This window comes from Bos indicus x Bos taurus, chromosome 9 (assembly GCF_003369695.1).
Source record: "Bos indicus x Bos taurus breed Angus x Brahman F1 hybrid chromosome 9, Bos_hybrid_MaternalHap_v2.0, whole genome shotgun sequence".
In the NCBI taxonomy this organism is placed as follows: Eukaryota; Metazoa; Chordata; class Mammalia; order Artiodactyla; family Bovidae; genus Bos; species Bos indicus x Bos taurus.
The window spans coordinates 88,267,255-88,283,539 of record NC_040084.1 but is presented as its reverse complement, the minus strand read 5'-3'; the positions used below and the strand labels follow the sequence as shown (position 1 = coordinate 88,283,539).

Genomic DNA, 16,285 nt, shown 5'->3' with positions numbered 1-16,285 from the left:
CCAAGCTCCTCCGTCCATGGGATCTCCAGGCAAGGATACTGGAGTGGGTTGCCATTCCCTTCTCCAGGGGATCTTCCCGAGCCAGGGATCAAACCTGGGTCTCCTACACTGCAGGCAGATTCTTAACTGTCTAAGCCACCAATCAACTATACCTCCAAAAAAAAAAAAAAAAAAAGAATCTCAAAGAGATTTTTACTGAATAAAATAAGTGGCTTCAGAGAACACAGGGCAGTGAGCCCCAGCCTAGCTCTCTGATGGGGTCATCTTGCATCATTTCCTGGTGGGGTCCAGTGGGCATGCAAGGGGGAATCTCAGTGCTGGTGCTCATTTCTTTATTTCAGTAACGTTTCTTTTCTTTTCCTGCTGGAGATTAACAACCAGCAGGCTAGGAGGAAGAGAGGGTGTTGTTTAAGTGAATTAGTGTTTGTACTTGGGGAAAGATTGCTCAAAAGTAGGAAGTATTCAGTAAAAGTTTCTGTCAGACTTAGCTGTAAGTCTTTGAAGCTATTGCTTCTTTTTAAAGTCTGTTTAACCTGGGCAGTAACAAGGATGTGGTAAGTGCTTTGAACAGGTCTTATTTTATTGGAAAGATCTCACTTTATTTTTTCTCTGCCTGCTACGAGAAGTGTAAGACATAGTCACGTGTGTGGGGCAGTTGTAACTTGAAATGTGAGCTGTATCAGGAACCAACACCTATCGAGTTAGTGTGATTCTTACAGATAATCAATATATTTTTTGCTCATGGGGCTGATGTGGGAAATGCATTGTGAGACCTTCATTGTTTTGGTGGTGATGGAGGTTGGGTAAGAGGTGATCCTGGAAGCATAGCTTGCTGTGAGTTGATGTGGAGATGTGATGATGAGCCATTGGCCGGCTCACAGATGAACCAGGAGAAATCAATGGAGAAAGAAGCCAATGGGTTAAAAAGAGAATATACTGTCCAACTGGCTCTGTCTGTTACAACAGTGAATAGAGAGCTGCTACTTTCTTCCAGTTGGGTTTTGACATCTCATAATTGACAACTGACATCTGTAAACCTGAAGATAGAAAATGTGATAGATACAAGTGGACAATGAGATTTCAAATTGTGTAAGAAAACAGAACTTACGAATGGCGTCCATTTCAAGTATTGCTTGCTTGGCCTGAAAGAAAGAAGATGTAGTTATGATTACAAAGACCTGTTTTGTTTGTTCCTTGTTTAAACTACCAATCCCAAGACAGGTTTTACCCCACTGGGATGAGTGGTTTTTGAAAAGTTTTTATAAAACTAAAACTCCTTTCTTTTAGGCACTAATACAGAGTTCAAGGGATGCAAACAGTTGAGCATCCTCGTGTGGGTGGTAGATGCTGTCCCTTTGGTGCCCCGGGGCTAAGTTTACAGCCTCCACCAGGCAAGAAAAAAGGGGAGGAAGAAAGGAGGGAAGGTGGGGGTAGGGGGGAGAAGACAGAGGGAGGAGGAGGAAGGGAAAAGCAGAGGGAAAGAGAGAAAGACACTTTCACCAAAGGATCTGTACCTTGGCTGAGCAGCTTATCATACAGTCTAGATTCCTTCTATGCAACCCTGGTCTATTGAATCCAATCTCAGTCTATGCAATCAAAGTTTCAAGGTACAGAGCCTACACCATCAGCCCTCCTCATAACACGGGGGCATGGTAATTCTTTTGGGCTGAATGCAAAATACTTGCTGGACGGTTCCTATGTTTTCCTCCCTCCAAATATGATGCACTTATCAGCTGACTCTCCCAGCTCCCTGCAGCATGCCTGCACCACCATCTCTTTTGTGTCCCCTGGAATATCCTGAGGGGGAGAAAGAGCTGCAGTGTGGGAGAGGAGCCCTGGAGGACACGGTCCGTGATCCAACTCTAGCTCTTAACTAGGCAAGTGCTCTCACATTTCTGCATAAGTTCCCTCAACCTGAAGATGGTCAGACAGGACCCACCTTTCATACTTGCTCCTGGTAGCAAATGACAGCCATTTAACCCAGCTAGTTACCATCTACTCCCGCAGGGGACTGACCCTGATAACCTTGACTCTGGCTTCCTCTACATACATCCTTCTCCCCACCTCAACCCTGAGCTTCTGAAGTTTATTGCTTTGAGGCTTCTTTTGGTTATGATTGTTATCATATGTTATCAATGTTTAGGGAACTATAAAAAGATAAGTTAATGGCCTTAACATGAATTATTTTGCCTGAGGATTCAAAGAAGAAAAAAATAAGGTAGGCTTTCTTGCATCTTGAATGTCATTTTCATTTTTCAAGGTAGTGTGACTGAACCTACAAATATTATGCTAAGAATAACTTACAGAATAATTTTACTTTGTCGCAGTATGTGACATCACAGTAAAAATGTCTAGGCTAAGTGGCAAAAAAAAAAAAAAAAAAAACCCTTGATGCAGTCACCTTAATTTTGAGAAAACAAATGTTTATCCTTTTTTATAACACTGATATTTTTACCATACATTTAGAGTTTGAGGTTACTAGTCAAGTTAATTTTAGACACAAATGTTAGCGCAATTTCTGTGAAGGGCATTTGCAGAACCATGTGTATATAGAAAATCCAACAGTTTCGACCTGCACCTTATTCCCAATTAATCTGGACAAAAGTTAGTGTATATGCCACATATATAGATGGATCATATGGCTAACTTCCAGGAAGTTTCTTGATATTTATAAGCTTGACTTTAAGAACTCAGTATTTTTTTTTCTTGCTTTGACATTTAATAGCAAAAAGTACTATTCCCACATTTTCCACTAGGGGTCAGTCAAGGACCATCACACAATTAAAGGACCAGAAGGAGGTTTTGTTAGTAGAACAACGATACATTTTTGGATATTTTTCCCATTATGCATTTTATTTAATAAGAGTAAATATCTTTTGAAAGCTTTAAGAAAATAATTTAAGAAATAGGCTTGAGAAAAGTGAAAAATTCAAATTAGTAATAATTCTGCTTAAATAAGATAGAAAATTGTCATAACCTTATAGTGGATATAACATAGTAAATAAGACTGCTTTCATTTTACCCGGGAACAATGTAGTTAAGACCATCTTTGGGGCCAGGCAGAACTGGGTTTGAATCTGGACTCAGTCCAGATTGCATAAACTAGTCCTAATTGCATAAACTAGGGCAGTTTACGTTCCATCTCTGAGCCTCTGTTTTTATTTCTCTAGAATGGGGAGAACAAGACCTTAAGCAGAAGGCATTTTGCTAAAAGGAAGAAATAAGCATATAAAGTACTCAGCACACTGTATGGTGCTCAAGCATTTGTAGCTGAAAAAATAGATTGTTTACATCCTAAAAGGGTCAGGGACAAAAAAGGACAATTCTACCATGACTCTATTAACCCTTATAAAATATAAAGGGAAAATTGCTTGGAATACACACTCCCTAGTGTGGGAGAAAGAGGAAGTTCTGTAAGCTAGCTCCATTTTGTAATGGCCAATAACTGCCTTTGAGAACCCCTTTGGCAGTTTTGATTTTCGCAGGGACAGGTGAACAACAGGTGGGGCTTATGAATGGCACATGCCATTGCTCAGAAGGGCATTCCAAGAGACGAGGCCAGCAAACAAATGATTAAGTATGAAGACAATGCATTCACCTCTCTGCGTGAGTTACCTGACCCCTTGGAACGCCCTGATGAGCTGAGACTCACGCCTCAGTCAAAGCCCACACCCATGCACATTCATTTCCTGGGCACAGAAGCACTGCTGACAGCCCCTGAGGACAAGTCTCAAAGACTTTTCAAAAAGTATGCAAGGAGCAAACAGACTTTCTTTGTCAAAAATCTCAGATCGCGTCATTTCCCACCCAGTTCTACCCTCATGAGCATCGTCCCATTTACTGCTCTACTTCCCTCCTCCCTGCCCCAGCATAGACCCCTTCCCCAGACACGTGGATATTCATATCCTTTAGGACATCTAACCTTTCCCTTCACTCTAGAACAGCAAGCAACGCATAATCACAGCCGCCCCCAGAGCCTATCATCATCCAGAAGTGCCCTCCCTTGCAGGTAGGACTCCAGAAGTCCCTCCTTCAATGACAGATCTCTGTATTTCCATCTCTCCACCCAGACTCTTGCTGAACCAGTTCTCTGACTCATCCTTCATGCACCTGTTTTCCTGGTTGGTTTCATGCTCCACTCAGCCTGGGAATTATGCTCAATCACTACAGGTTGGATACTGGTGAGCACTCTGCCTTCCCTGTTAACCTTTCCCCTCACTGCTCTGCTGGTCCCCAGCCTTGGGCAACCCATGTGTGCCAGGGTTCTTCACACTAGTTTCGAAGTTGCTGAGTCATCACATTGGTTCGTGGTGGTCAGCCTCAGTGGGGTCCAGGATTCCTTTCACAGATGGCTGTAGTCATCCCCACTGACTCTCTAGCCTGTGGTTTTTTAAAAAAATATTATTGATTGATTGATTTGGCTGCACTAGGTCTTAGCTATGGGACATGGTATTTCTGATCTCCACAGCTGAATCCAAGATCTTTAGTTGTGGCTTGGGAACTCTTAATTGCGGCATGTGGGATCTAGTTCCTTGACCAGGGATCAAACCCAGGCCCCCAGCATTGGGAGCACAGAGTCTTAGCCCTGGACCAGCAGGGGAGTCCCTAGTCTGTGTTCTTTAGCACGTGTTCTGAATCTCTCCACTTGCCCTTGAACACCTAGCCCCATCTTTGCTTCCACTCACCCAGCAGATGCTATTACCAGCAACTTTAGTGAAGGCAAACCCTTTAAGCTCTCTCAAGTCCACCTCAAAGTTTATCCTCTCTTTATTTTTCTTCTTCCCCCAGCTCAGGGAAGATGTTTCTGACTCTTGACAAGACTAACCCCTACACCTACTGGTAAAGTTAATATAAAAAGTGTAATTAGTATAGAGAAGGTGAATGGATTTGTTAATTTTATATAGAGTTGCACCAATTTTTGGTTCCTAAGACCAAGGGAATTAGTTCTAGCTTTTAAAATTTGAAAAAGCCATTTTTTATATATGGAAGTGTGCATTAGCAGTTCTTACATATTTTTTTCAGTAAATAGTAAGTTTTGAGTTCCCATTATTATATTCACAATCTAATGTTTTTATTAGACTATATTTACAGTACACACCCCCACCACAAATTTTGGATTAAGAATGTCCCTATCCTTCCATCCCCCCAGAGTCACATTCCAAGGAGTGCCCCACCTCTTATCTTTCCTGTCTCCTGCTTCCTTTGCTCATCCCCTCAGCTTACATGCCCACGACATTCTTCACGAGGGCAAAGTGCCCTCCTTTGCTCTTACCTCTCCTCAAACTACCAATGGTTGTCCCTTCTGAACTTCGCTTTAAAAAAAAGGCCACACCCAGTCTGTTCCTTATTTATCTTCAACCCACTGCTCTCTCCCCCCCCTTATGTCTTAGTTGCCAAACCTAATATCTGCTTTTCTGTTTGAATCTGTTGTCATCTCTGTGGCCTTTGAGACGGTTACTCCACTCTTTCTCAGGGAGGTTCTTTCCTTCCTTTGTTACCACACTTTCTCCTTCGGTTTTCTTACTGCCTCATTTGGCCACTCTTTCTTTGGTTCTTCTCCAAATCCTCCGCCCCTTGCCGAGCACTTAGATGTTGGATTCTAAAGGGTCTGTCTTCCCGTTATGCATTTAAGTGGGCCCTCCTATCAAATCTCTGGGCTTTGGTGACTTCCAGGGTGGAGAGACCTGCGTCTCTCCTGCAGCTGAACTGTCCCTGCAGATGGGCCACCACGCCTCCCTCTCGGGCCCATCCAACCGGTTCCTCTCCCTGGCAGCCTGTCTTGGAACTTACGACACCAGCCTCTTGGCCCAACACCTGACTCGTCCTTGACTTATTTCTCCCTCTCCTCTCCTACACTGCCTCTCCTCCTCCTCTTCTGCTACCTGGCAGTGCCCCTCTTCTCCTTTCCAGCCCACCATGGAGACTTGCCAATTCTTTTCCTGCTGCCAGTGATGCTCTACCAGCTTATCCATCACACTGCCCCCAAAGTGACACTCTCAGAACACAGCACAGACCACAGCACAGACCCCTCCCTCCAAAAGCTTCAGGAGCTTCCCCCTACAATAATCCAGGTTCCTCAGTGTTTGTGTTCAAACCCTTCAAAGGTCAGCTGACTGCTTTCCACTTTTCTAATCTTACCCCCTACTCCATCTCCTGAGAACCCGACCATTCAATCTGAGGACTTCCATTCAAGCACAGTCTGTGTGCTGTTTAACACGGGGCCCCTTTTCACACCTCTTTGTTTTTCGTTTCTGCTGTTCTCTCAGCTTGGTTTCCCTTGTTCTTTTCCCCATTTAATAAAAATATTCCTCATCTGCCAAGACTGAGGTAAAAGGCATTTTCTTTCCTCTCCTCACTCGACCATAAACTTGAATACTTTACTCATCCACAATACTTGGTTTATCTCTCTACTAATTCATCATATTTAGCAAACAGTTCATCATTTATATGACTAGCTCCCTTGTCTGCAGATTCCTTCGTGGCCAAGTCTGCATCTTGCTTTCCACAGAACCTAAGCCAGCTTTATTTACCCTAGGTGCTTAGCACAGTATTGAATAATTCTCATAATTCCCTTATTTTCTACTAGTGCTCTAGAAAATTTTTTTACAATCTTTCCCTTATTTTTCTTCTTTCAAACAACAACAGCATTAATGAACCAAAAACTCTCTGCAGAGTCTCTCTGCATATGAATCTTTTCAGTATGAATGGCTGGTACAGTTGTTCCCTTATGTAGCTTCTTTTTCAATAGTCTTCATTTTGAAAGTGCACATTCCCATCAAGCTGTCTTCCTGAGACCTGAATTCCTTTCCATTTTATTGTTCGTTGCCCTCATGGTCTTACCTTAGCTGGAATCTTTGCCGCATGATTCTCCAGGATCAGCCTCTTCAGGTGCAGAACCCACAGGCGCTTGTCTTGCTGCGACTTCGCCTACCAGGAGGAGAGGTGGACAGTCACGAAACCCTACCTCTCACAAGACATGGACACTCCTAGGACCTCTGACCAGACGGGACACATGCAGGGTGGCTAGAAAGCCGTGGAAAGGCCGTCAGGCACGTGATGCTCATCACACCCGAGGGTGAGCCTCACAGGGAGGCAGGGGGACGCTGGTACCTGAACCGTGTGCTGCAGCTTGGGGTTCTTGTAGTGGAAGACGCTGAAGCTGAGGGGCTCCTTTGGGATCACTTCCACCAGCATGAGGTTGCCGCACTGGAGGGGCAAGCAGAGAGGGCCAGGCAGGCTCGAAAGGGAGCGGAACCAGCACCCCCAGTCCCCACCCAGGACACCCACTCAGACCTACCAGGATGTGGGCTTTGTATGTAAACGTGTCGTCTCTCTTCTTGGTGATGAGCAGCAGCTTGTCAAAGAGGAAGAGCGTCCGCTCATTCTTGGCCCGCTGGAGGCGGAAGGTCCCTTCGAGCACTAGCTCCCCGTAGCTGGTCAGGTCTGGCCCCTTCCAGTTGGTGAGCAAACTCTGTATCTCCTGAAAGAGTGAACATTCCCTGTGATTAAACAGGAGGTGGGAGGGCAAGGTGGGGAGGACACAGGGGCCTGTTTGTTGAGCTTTGATGGGTGCATGCGTGCTGAGTTCCTTCAATTGAGTCCGACTCTCTACAACCCTATGGATGGTAGCCTGCCAGGTTCCTCTGTCCATAGGATTCTCCAGGCAAGAATACTGTAGTGGGTTGCCATGCCTTCCTCCAAGGATCTTCCCGACCCAGAGGTCGAAAGCGCCTCTTGTTTCGGGCTTTGGGAGGTGGGTTCTTTACCACTAGTGCCACCTGGAAAGCCTACCGAGCCTTAGGAATGGGGTCCAAATACCTGCGGCAGGGTCTCAGGGTCCTGAGTGGTGTCTGATGTCCATGACATAAATCTACATTTAGGGCTGGTATCTCTTAGGGTTAATAGAACTTAACCAAGGTGTTATTTGACAAGTTGCTAATTACTTCTTCCCCTCTTGCAACAATCCCTCTACTAAGGCAGTGAGGTTGTCTTTCAAAAGCCAGGAACAGAGGCTGCCAGTGTGTGACCTTCTCACCGTGTTCCCAAGATATGCTCATCCCTTATCTTTTGGACAAAAACCTTCAGAGCTACTGACCTAAAAACCTTCTTCCAGAAATTGAAGTCACACCACATACAAGTAACCCATAATCAAAACTGGTAGAAGATTACCCAAGATACATCTTCTCAGAAATTTTCTGACATTAATCCCATTCATTGGGGGGAAGGAAATGAACATTTCTTCACCAGTGTGTTTTTTGTTTTTGTTTTTTGGCTGTATTGGATCTTAGTTGTGACTCACGGGTTCAGTAGTCTCTGTGTGTGGGCTTAGTTGCCCCTTAGCGTGTGGGATCTTAGTTCCCTGGTCAGGGATCGAACTCACGTTCCCTGCGTTGGGAGGCAGATTCTTAACCACTGGACCACCAGGGAAGTCCCTCATTGCATTTTTAATGGAACTTGATAAATAAAAATGGATAACCTGCCTTTGAAGTTTCTTTGAGATATATTGTATGTCCATATTAACTTTTTAAAGAAAATGGATTTTATTATTTTGGAAAAATGAAAATATTCAAAAACAGCACTGAATTAAGCAGCCCACAAAACCACTCGAAAATTCTTAAGTTGAAGGTACTGCTGCTGCTAAATCACTTCAGTCGTGTCTGACTCTGTGCGACCCCATAAACTGCAGCCCACCAGGCTCCCCCGTCCCTGGGATTCTCCAGGCAAGAACACTGGAGTGGGTTGCCATTTCCTTCTCCAAGTTGAAGGTACAAATGGAGGTGATTCAGAGCCAGAGACTGATGTAGTGGAGTCTTCAGACTGCCAGATAGACTCCTAAGCTATGAAAAAACAGTCACTGAGCCATTTCTGAATATCTAGCTGACATTATGTCTGACATTATGTCCACAGAACACTTCAATGATGAAGCATTAAAACCTTTATTATTGCTTACACAAAGCAGATATGGCCTGGAAGATTAGAATGTCCTCTTCCTTTGATTTTTGACAGTCAGTTACTACCCTCTGGCTGCATGTAGATGAAACCCGAATGTATGGGCCAAAGGACATGGTTTTCTCCCCTCCCAAGCTGAATGCAGGCGCTCTGCATAGCATGGAGTCACTCTGGGCTTTTCTTTTACTCCGGGGACAACCAAGGGCCTCGGCCTAGTCTCTGAGCACACATGACCTTCAGTTTTTAAATAGCGCATCTTCTAAGGTGCTTTGGGCATGGTCACTGACTTAGCATCCATCCAAAGTTCCCAGGAATTTAGAGCTAAATACGGTGACCATGGAAGGGACATTAGCAAACGTGTCTTATTTTAAAAGTGAGGGGTCTAAAATGCCGCGGTGACGTTCCCCTCCCCAGGAAAGCTGCTGAGGACCTGGTTCTGGACTTAGTCCTCCTTCCTGAGTCCCCTCCCTCTTGAACCTCCCTCCCACCTCCCACTCCATACCACCCCTCGAGGTTGTCACAGAGCCCCCGTTTGAGTTCCCTGAGTCATAAGAACTACATTCAACAATGATCAGTATTATTGATGGCTTAATCTTTTTATTTTGTCCTGATCTTTCTTTGTGAGATCTATGATGAAGACCCTGGGTGACCTGCAACACTGAGCAGACTTAACATCTGATTTGGGAAATGGTAACAAGCAATAGGCCCATGGCCTCACCAGACACTGCCACCCTGAGGCCTCACCTGCAGGCGGACGGCGTGTTCATGCTTCCGCTTCATGTCATTGATGTGCCAGGCCACTCTCTGCATCGTGTCTATGGCATCAAGCACCACATCGTAGCCCTCTGTGTCCTTGTCAAGGTGATTTTCTATTTCCTAAAACACAAACAAACAACAAAAAACCACTCTAATTATTTTCATTTTTTCCCCATATATTCACTGAAACAAATGGTACTTCTATGATGAGTTTCTCATTTTATTTTTGCTTATTTATTTACACACTACTATCTTTCCTTAAGATCTTGAGATAACTACCAGAAAAACCTGCAAAGAAATGATAAGAATGAATAAAAATAGAGTTAGGAAAGTTGATTAGAATTTTACAAGGAGGAATTTGACAAGGATGATGAAACAAGTATATAGGCCATTAAGTCTCACAGAGACATCAGGGTGATTGTAGGAGATAGGAGAGTTGATATTGCAGTTGGAGATTTCTGAAATTCCTGGGGGCCAATGTATATAGTTCTCTCTCTTAAAATACAGAAAATATACTGATTTTTTTTTCTCCTAGAGGAAGCAAAACATCACACACAGGGCTTAGTACACAACAAACTAAAGAAGAAATAGTGGACATTATGTTTAAAAAAAATACCTATGTAGAAAGTGTATTTTCATGTAGTCAATGCTTTAAAGCCCAAATGAAATTCACTAAAGATACTCCTGAGTGTTGAGAGAGAGCTTATAGTTTAAGTATTCACTCTCTGATGCTCAGAAGAATGTAACACCAGCACTTAGCTAAGCACTGGAATTCCACAATCCCAGGCAGATGAGAAAGGGACAGGGTTCTATTCCAGTTCTTTCAAGTACACAAGACACGTGTCCCTAGACTTCTGTGAATCTAAGGATATGGACTATTGCATAGTCCCTTTAATCCTTTATGTTCTCAACAGTGCCCACCAGAGAGCTAGGTGGTAAATAAATGCTTATTTAATTGAAGCTGTATCTTGTTAAAAGAGCAGCAATACATTGTAGGTATCTAAATTCCAATGTAAATATCTAAAACAGTAAGAAGATATTATGATCAATTAGATTGTTCCTATGACACTTATCATGCACACATGTTAAGCTCAAGGGTGGAGGTTGAATCTTATGGTATAAATTATGAAAATTCCATTGTTTTATAGTCACTTTGTTCACTTTTACTGAATCCTCAAACTTTCCATCCAGCTAGAAACTGGCAAGGAATTTACATTTTCTGTCTACACTCAGACTCAGCTGTTAGAAAGGTCCTATGAAAGCATATCACTAATAACTCCCAGGTAAGATCAAGAGTGGCACCCCACTCCAGGACTCTTGCCTGGAAAATCCCATGGGAGGAGGAGCCTGGTAGGCTGCAGTCCATGGGGTTGCTAAGAGTCGGACATGACTGAGTGACTTCATTTTCACTTTTCACTTTCATGCACTGGAGAAGGAAATGGCAACCCACTCCAGTGTTCTTGCCTGGAGAATCCCAGGGAGGGGGGAGCCTGGTGGGCTGCCATCTATGGGGTCGCATAGAGTCGGACACGACTGAAGCGACTTAGCAGCAGCAGCAGCAAGATCAAGAGCAAACTTTAAAAAGTAATCATTTCTTATTTTAGCCTGAGAGGCACTTCTGTTGATCATAAACAGACTCAGAAGTACAGAGTGTATTCCTGTGGGGATCTTCATAGGTGACTACACAGCTTTGAAGTGATGTAAAAGACACAGAAGGAACACTCTAAACCAAGTATGAAAGCAAAAATACTCCAGGAAACCAGAAGTTAGTTTTAAATCCATCTAACCACTGTTCTTCCCTTTTTCTTCACTGTACAGACCGAGTGGTTGTATCTTCCACAAATTAGTATGTCGAACTCCTTTCCTTTAATGTGCTGGGATTAGGATGGGGATTTTGGAGGTGACTAGGCCATGCAAACGGTGACTGCAGCCATGAAATTAAAAGAAGCTTGCTTCTTGGAAGGAAAGCTATGACAAACCTAGATAGTATAGTAAAAAGCAGATTCATCCCTTTGCTGACAAAGGTCTGTATAGTCAAGGCTATGGTTTTTTCAGTAGTCATGTACGGATGTGAGAGTTGGATCATAAAGAAGGCTGAGCACCAAAGGATTGATGCTTTTGAATTGTGGTGCTGGAGAAGACTCTTGAGAGTCCCTTGGACAGAAAAGAGATTAAACCAGTCAATTCTAAAGGAAATCAACTGTATATTCATTGGAAGGACTGATGCTGAAGTGCCAATACTTTGGCTACCTCATGCGAAGAGTCGACTCATTGGAAAAGACCCTCATGCTGGGAAAGACTGAAGCAAAAGGAGAAAGGGGTGGCAGAGGATGAGATGGTTAGATGGCATCACTAATCCAATGGAAATGAATTTGAGCAAACTCCGGGAGACAGTTGAGGACAGAGGAGCCTGGCATGCTGCAGTCCACGGGACTGCAGAGAATTGAATAGGACTTAGCGACCAAACAAGAGGCCATGAGAGTAGTGCCATTGTAAATGGGGTTAGTGCTCTCATGATAGAGACCCCAGACAGCAGTCTTGCCTCTTTCTACCATGCGAGGAAACGAAGAGGAGAAGGCAGTCTGCAAATGAGAACTCAGCCATGCTTGCCCCCTTATCTTTGGCTTTCAACCTCCAAAACTATGAGAAATAAATGTTTGCTGTCCAAGTCACCCAGGCTATGGCATTTTGTTATAGCAGCATGTACTAATACCCTAGCTTTTAATTTAAAGGGTGAGGGCTGTTCTTCCTAGCAGTTAACTCTTTGTAAGAATCTCAAGTGGAGTCTTGTTTAAGTGACAGAGATCTGAACCTTTTCTTTTAATTGACTTACTGTCTAGAAAGCTGTTAGGTAGATATTATTGGGACACACTGGACTCAGATGGGCTTCCCTGGTGGCTCAGATGGTAAAGAATCTGCCTGTGATGCTGGAGACCCGGGTTTGATCCCTGGGTCAGAAAGATCCCCTGGAGAAGGGAACGGCAGCCCACTCCAGTATTCTTGCTTGCAGAATTCCACGGACAGAGGAGCCTGGCGGGCTACAGTCTATACCATATTAGCAGAGTCCAGCAAAGATCTATCATGGGAAAGCGAGTATTTTTTAAAGAATTATTTGGCACTGATTTAGTAAATTAATCCCACTAAATTTAGGGGTCATTAAAGCCAATCGAACAACTAAAGTAATATCCACAGTGTGGTTTCATAGGACACAAGACTCTCCCAAGATGGGCCACACAGGCAAACAGACAAGGCTGAGAAATTTCTGGTAAAGATGGGCCATAAAGAGTGCTCGCAGTTTTAAATGTGTGTGAACTGGGCAGCCTTGGAATGCTTAACCAAGTTAGAAGCCTGGAATCATTTAAAAAGAGATACATGTATACTGCAGGCATGTTGATATAGATAGGAACTCTGGATTTAAATCTTTTATGAAAAGATTTTTAATGTAGCATTAAAAATAATAAAGTAGGGATGTGGGAGGAAGGCTCAAGAGGGAAGGGGATGGATATATGTAAACATGTGGCTGATTCGCTTTGCTGTACACCAGAAACTAACACAACACTGTAGCCCGCCAGGCTCCTCTGTCCGTGGGATTCTCCAGGCAAGAATACTGGACTGGGTAGCCATTCTCTTCTCCAGAGGATCTTCCCAACCCAGGGATCAAACCTGGGTCTCCTGTATTGCAGGCAGATTCTCTACTGTCTGAACCATCAGGGAAGCCCCATTGAAAGCAATTATAGTCCAATTAATAAAGTAAATTAAAGTAACAGAATAAAAATAACAGTTTTTCTGTATTGACTGCCTGTGAGGCACCATGAATGTGGGAAATGCACAGGACTGGAACCCAGGTAGTATCTTGACCACAGCCCTGCTCCTAACCTAACCACTTGGCTATCCTGTCTTTGTCAAATTGCCACGGCAATTCACCCTTACAGAATGAAATTACTTTAGAGAACACTATTTTCCATTATTATCAGCTTCCTTAGAGGATAAGAAACAAGAATGTATGAGAGCTATGTCTACTTTTGTTTCTAAAGCCTCCTTAAATTTTGTACAAATAATGGGAAATGATATAAAGAGAACAGAACCCAAAGTGAGGTGAAGCCCAGCTCAAAGACATTTATCACACTGCTCATCTGTCTTCTCTCCTTTCAGCCCTTTCTCTTTGCTCCTACGAAAGCCACTCTGTGACAAACAGCTCTTACTCCCAACTGCCTACCGAATCCGGGCTCATGGAAGTAAAATAAAACATACACAAAAAATCTGTTGTTCATTAAGAAGACAGCTCCTTGCTTGAAACTGTCACTGCCTGGAGTGAAGGACTTGTAAGCCCTTTCACCATTAGAGATAAAATGAATCTTTCTACTCGGCTGTTATCAATGAGGCTGCAGGCCTACCACATAAATATCTCTAATTCCTCAAAGCAGATTAGTCAGTTGTAAAGTATGAGTGTGGAAAACGTTTCCATATGTCCACAGACACTTTTGGTTTTTTTTTTCTCCTAAACTTAATATATACACATAAAACCCTTAGCCTCTAAAAGTCCTTCCAGTGCAGGCAGAAACTTACATGCAAAAGGAGATGATACTTGAGAATCCGCTGAACTGGCTTCAAGAGATAGGACCCCAGAGGCAATGAATGTTTCAAAGTTTCCTGCCGTTCCCTGAAGAATTTGGCCAGCATCTTGTTCCTCATACACTCTGTTAGCACAGCCACAGATCTGCAAGAATATTTTAAAATCAAAATTGTAACTCTTAACATAGATATTCAAGTTTTAAATCCCAGTGGAAGTGAAAAGTTAGTTGCTCAATCATGTCCAACTTGGCGACCCCATGGACTGTAGCCCGTCTGTCCATGGAATTCTCCAGGCAAGAATACTGGCGTGGGTTGCCATTCTCTCCTTTGGGCGATCTTCCTGACTCAGGGCTCGAACCCAGGTCTCCTGCATTGGAGGTGGATTCTTTACCATCTGAGCCACCAGGCAAGTCCTTTAAATGCTAGAGTAAGTATCAAGGCCTTAAAGCAGATAAGGCGGCAAGAGAGCAATAGGTAGACTAGAAGGCCTCTGGGTGGGTGAGGAAAAGCTGTCCCTCTGGTTGAATTGGGTGAATCTGGTCCCAATTCACCTCTATTAGGTGAATTAGAAAAAGACACTATAAGAGGGTGGGGAAACATGGACACATGACATCTATGCTGCCAGCTCTGTCCTCCAGGGGATGAAGCCCCTATCGGGACATAGGACTTGCCACAGGGGATTTGAATTGGACGGTACCCCAATTTAAAGAATCTGCCTGCCAATACAGGAAACGCAAAAGGCACGGGTCTGAGCCCTGGGTCGAGAAGATCCCCTGGAATAGGAAATGGCAATTCACTCCAGTATTCTTGCCTAGAAAATTCCATAGGCAGAGGAGTCTGGTGGGCTACAGTCCATGGGGTTACAAAGAGTTGAACACGGTGGAACGACTGAGCACACACACATGAGCGTCTTTGTTCGTTGTTCAACTTCACATCTGCATTCAGTTTTCACAAGTTACACTGCAAGGAGCGCTCACCACTGTACTAAGAAAAGAGTGGCTTCTTTCCAGCAGACCCAGCCTCATGCCAGATATTTGTCACCTGCTTTGCTGGTTGTGTTTGTGTAAGTGCACAATGTGTGTGATGTTACATGCAGGTCTTTGGAGACCTCATCCCCCGGGGAACTTCCCTTTGAGAATCTCTGAACAGACCTTTCTGTCCACCTCCAGGTATCTCTCTCCTCATTCCAAATTCAGTTTTTGAAACAGCTGGTTAACCTTGGTCCTCAAGGACCGTGCTTTACAGAGTGTATTAGAAAAATGGCTCAGGATTCCTTCTCTACTCCAAAGGCAAGAAGTATGGCCTCCAAACATCCTAGAGAGATGGCTGGAATAACACTCACATCTTATACATGAAGTAAGTTGGTGGTCTTGTGAGGTCACACACACACACGTAAATTAAAATCTCATGGTCTCATAAGTTAGAAGCAGGTGGAAGTATTTCAGCTCCTTTCTCCCCAAGTCTTAATAGGTTTTCAGAATTAATTCAGAAAATTGGAGCCAAACAACAAAATAAAACTCCTTGGAAGGAACTGACATGGACGGTGGTCTCCTGACGAAGCGATCAGAATCCCTTTTGTGTCTGACTCCTTGGAGAAATATCTGTTCAAATAGATTTATTTTTCCCTTCAAGTCCAGATTTCAAAACGATTCTTTACCATGGAACCCAGGGACTTTTCTAAGGCTCTTTAGAGTCAGAATCAGCTGCCCACTGGCTGTCTAACCCTCTGAAGTCTTGAGTTCTTGCACAAGGATAAGACACCTGCAGGAGATGCTAAGCACACTGAACTCCAGATTGAGGCCACGGGGGGACATTCGAGGACAATGACCTGAGCGGGTCTGGCCCTCTCCCTGGGGACAAGAGGGAGGGCTTGAGCCTCTTCCCAGGGAAGTCACCGGGGCGTGACTGCTATGAAGGACATCTGTCAAGGCATGCAGGAGACACTTAATATCACTGGCCCAGGTCCAAAGCGGGAAGACACGTTGTCAGATGGGCTGAACACCCGGCG

The 16,285-nt window shown here is 43.9% G+C and overlaps 1 protein-coding gene across 4 annotated transcripts in view; it reads right to left on the bottom strand.

Annotated features, from left to right (window-relative positions):
* The window catches only part of PLEKHG1 (pleckstrin homology and RhoGEF domain containing G1), a 248,853-nt gene that overhangs the window by 28,005 nt on the left and 204,563 nt on the right, over window positions 1-16,285 (bottom strand). For all 4 annotated transcript variants that reach the window (XM_027551841.1, XM_027551843.1, XM_027551842.1 and 1 more), the window contains 6 exons: window positions 14,272-14,422; window positions 9,694-9,825; window positions 7,298-7,480; window positions 7,111-7,206; window positions 6,841-6,927; window positions 1,109-1,142 (listed from right to left, as the gene is read on the bottom strand). In XM_027551841.1, coding sequence (XP_027407642.1) covers window positions 1,109-1,142; window positions 6,841-6,927; window positions 7,111-7,206; window positions 7,298-7,480; window positions 9,694-9,825; window positions 14,272-14,422 — 683 coding nt within the window. The remainder of the gene's footprint in view (window positions 1-1,108; window positions 1,143-6,840; window positions 6,928-7,110; window positions 7,207-7,297; window positions 7,481-9,693; window positions 9,826-14,271; window positions 14,423-16,285) is intronic.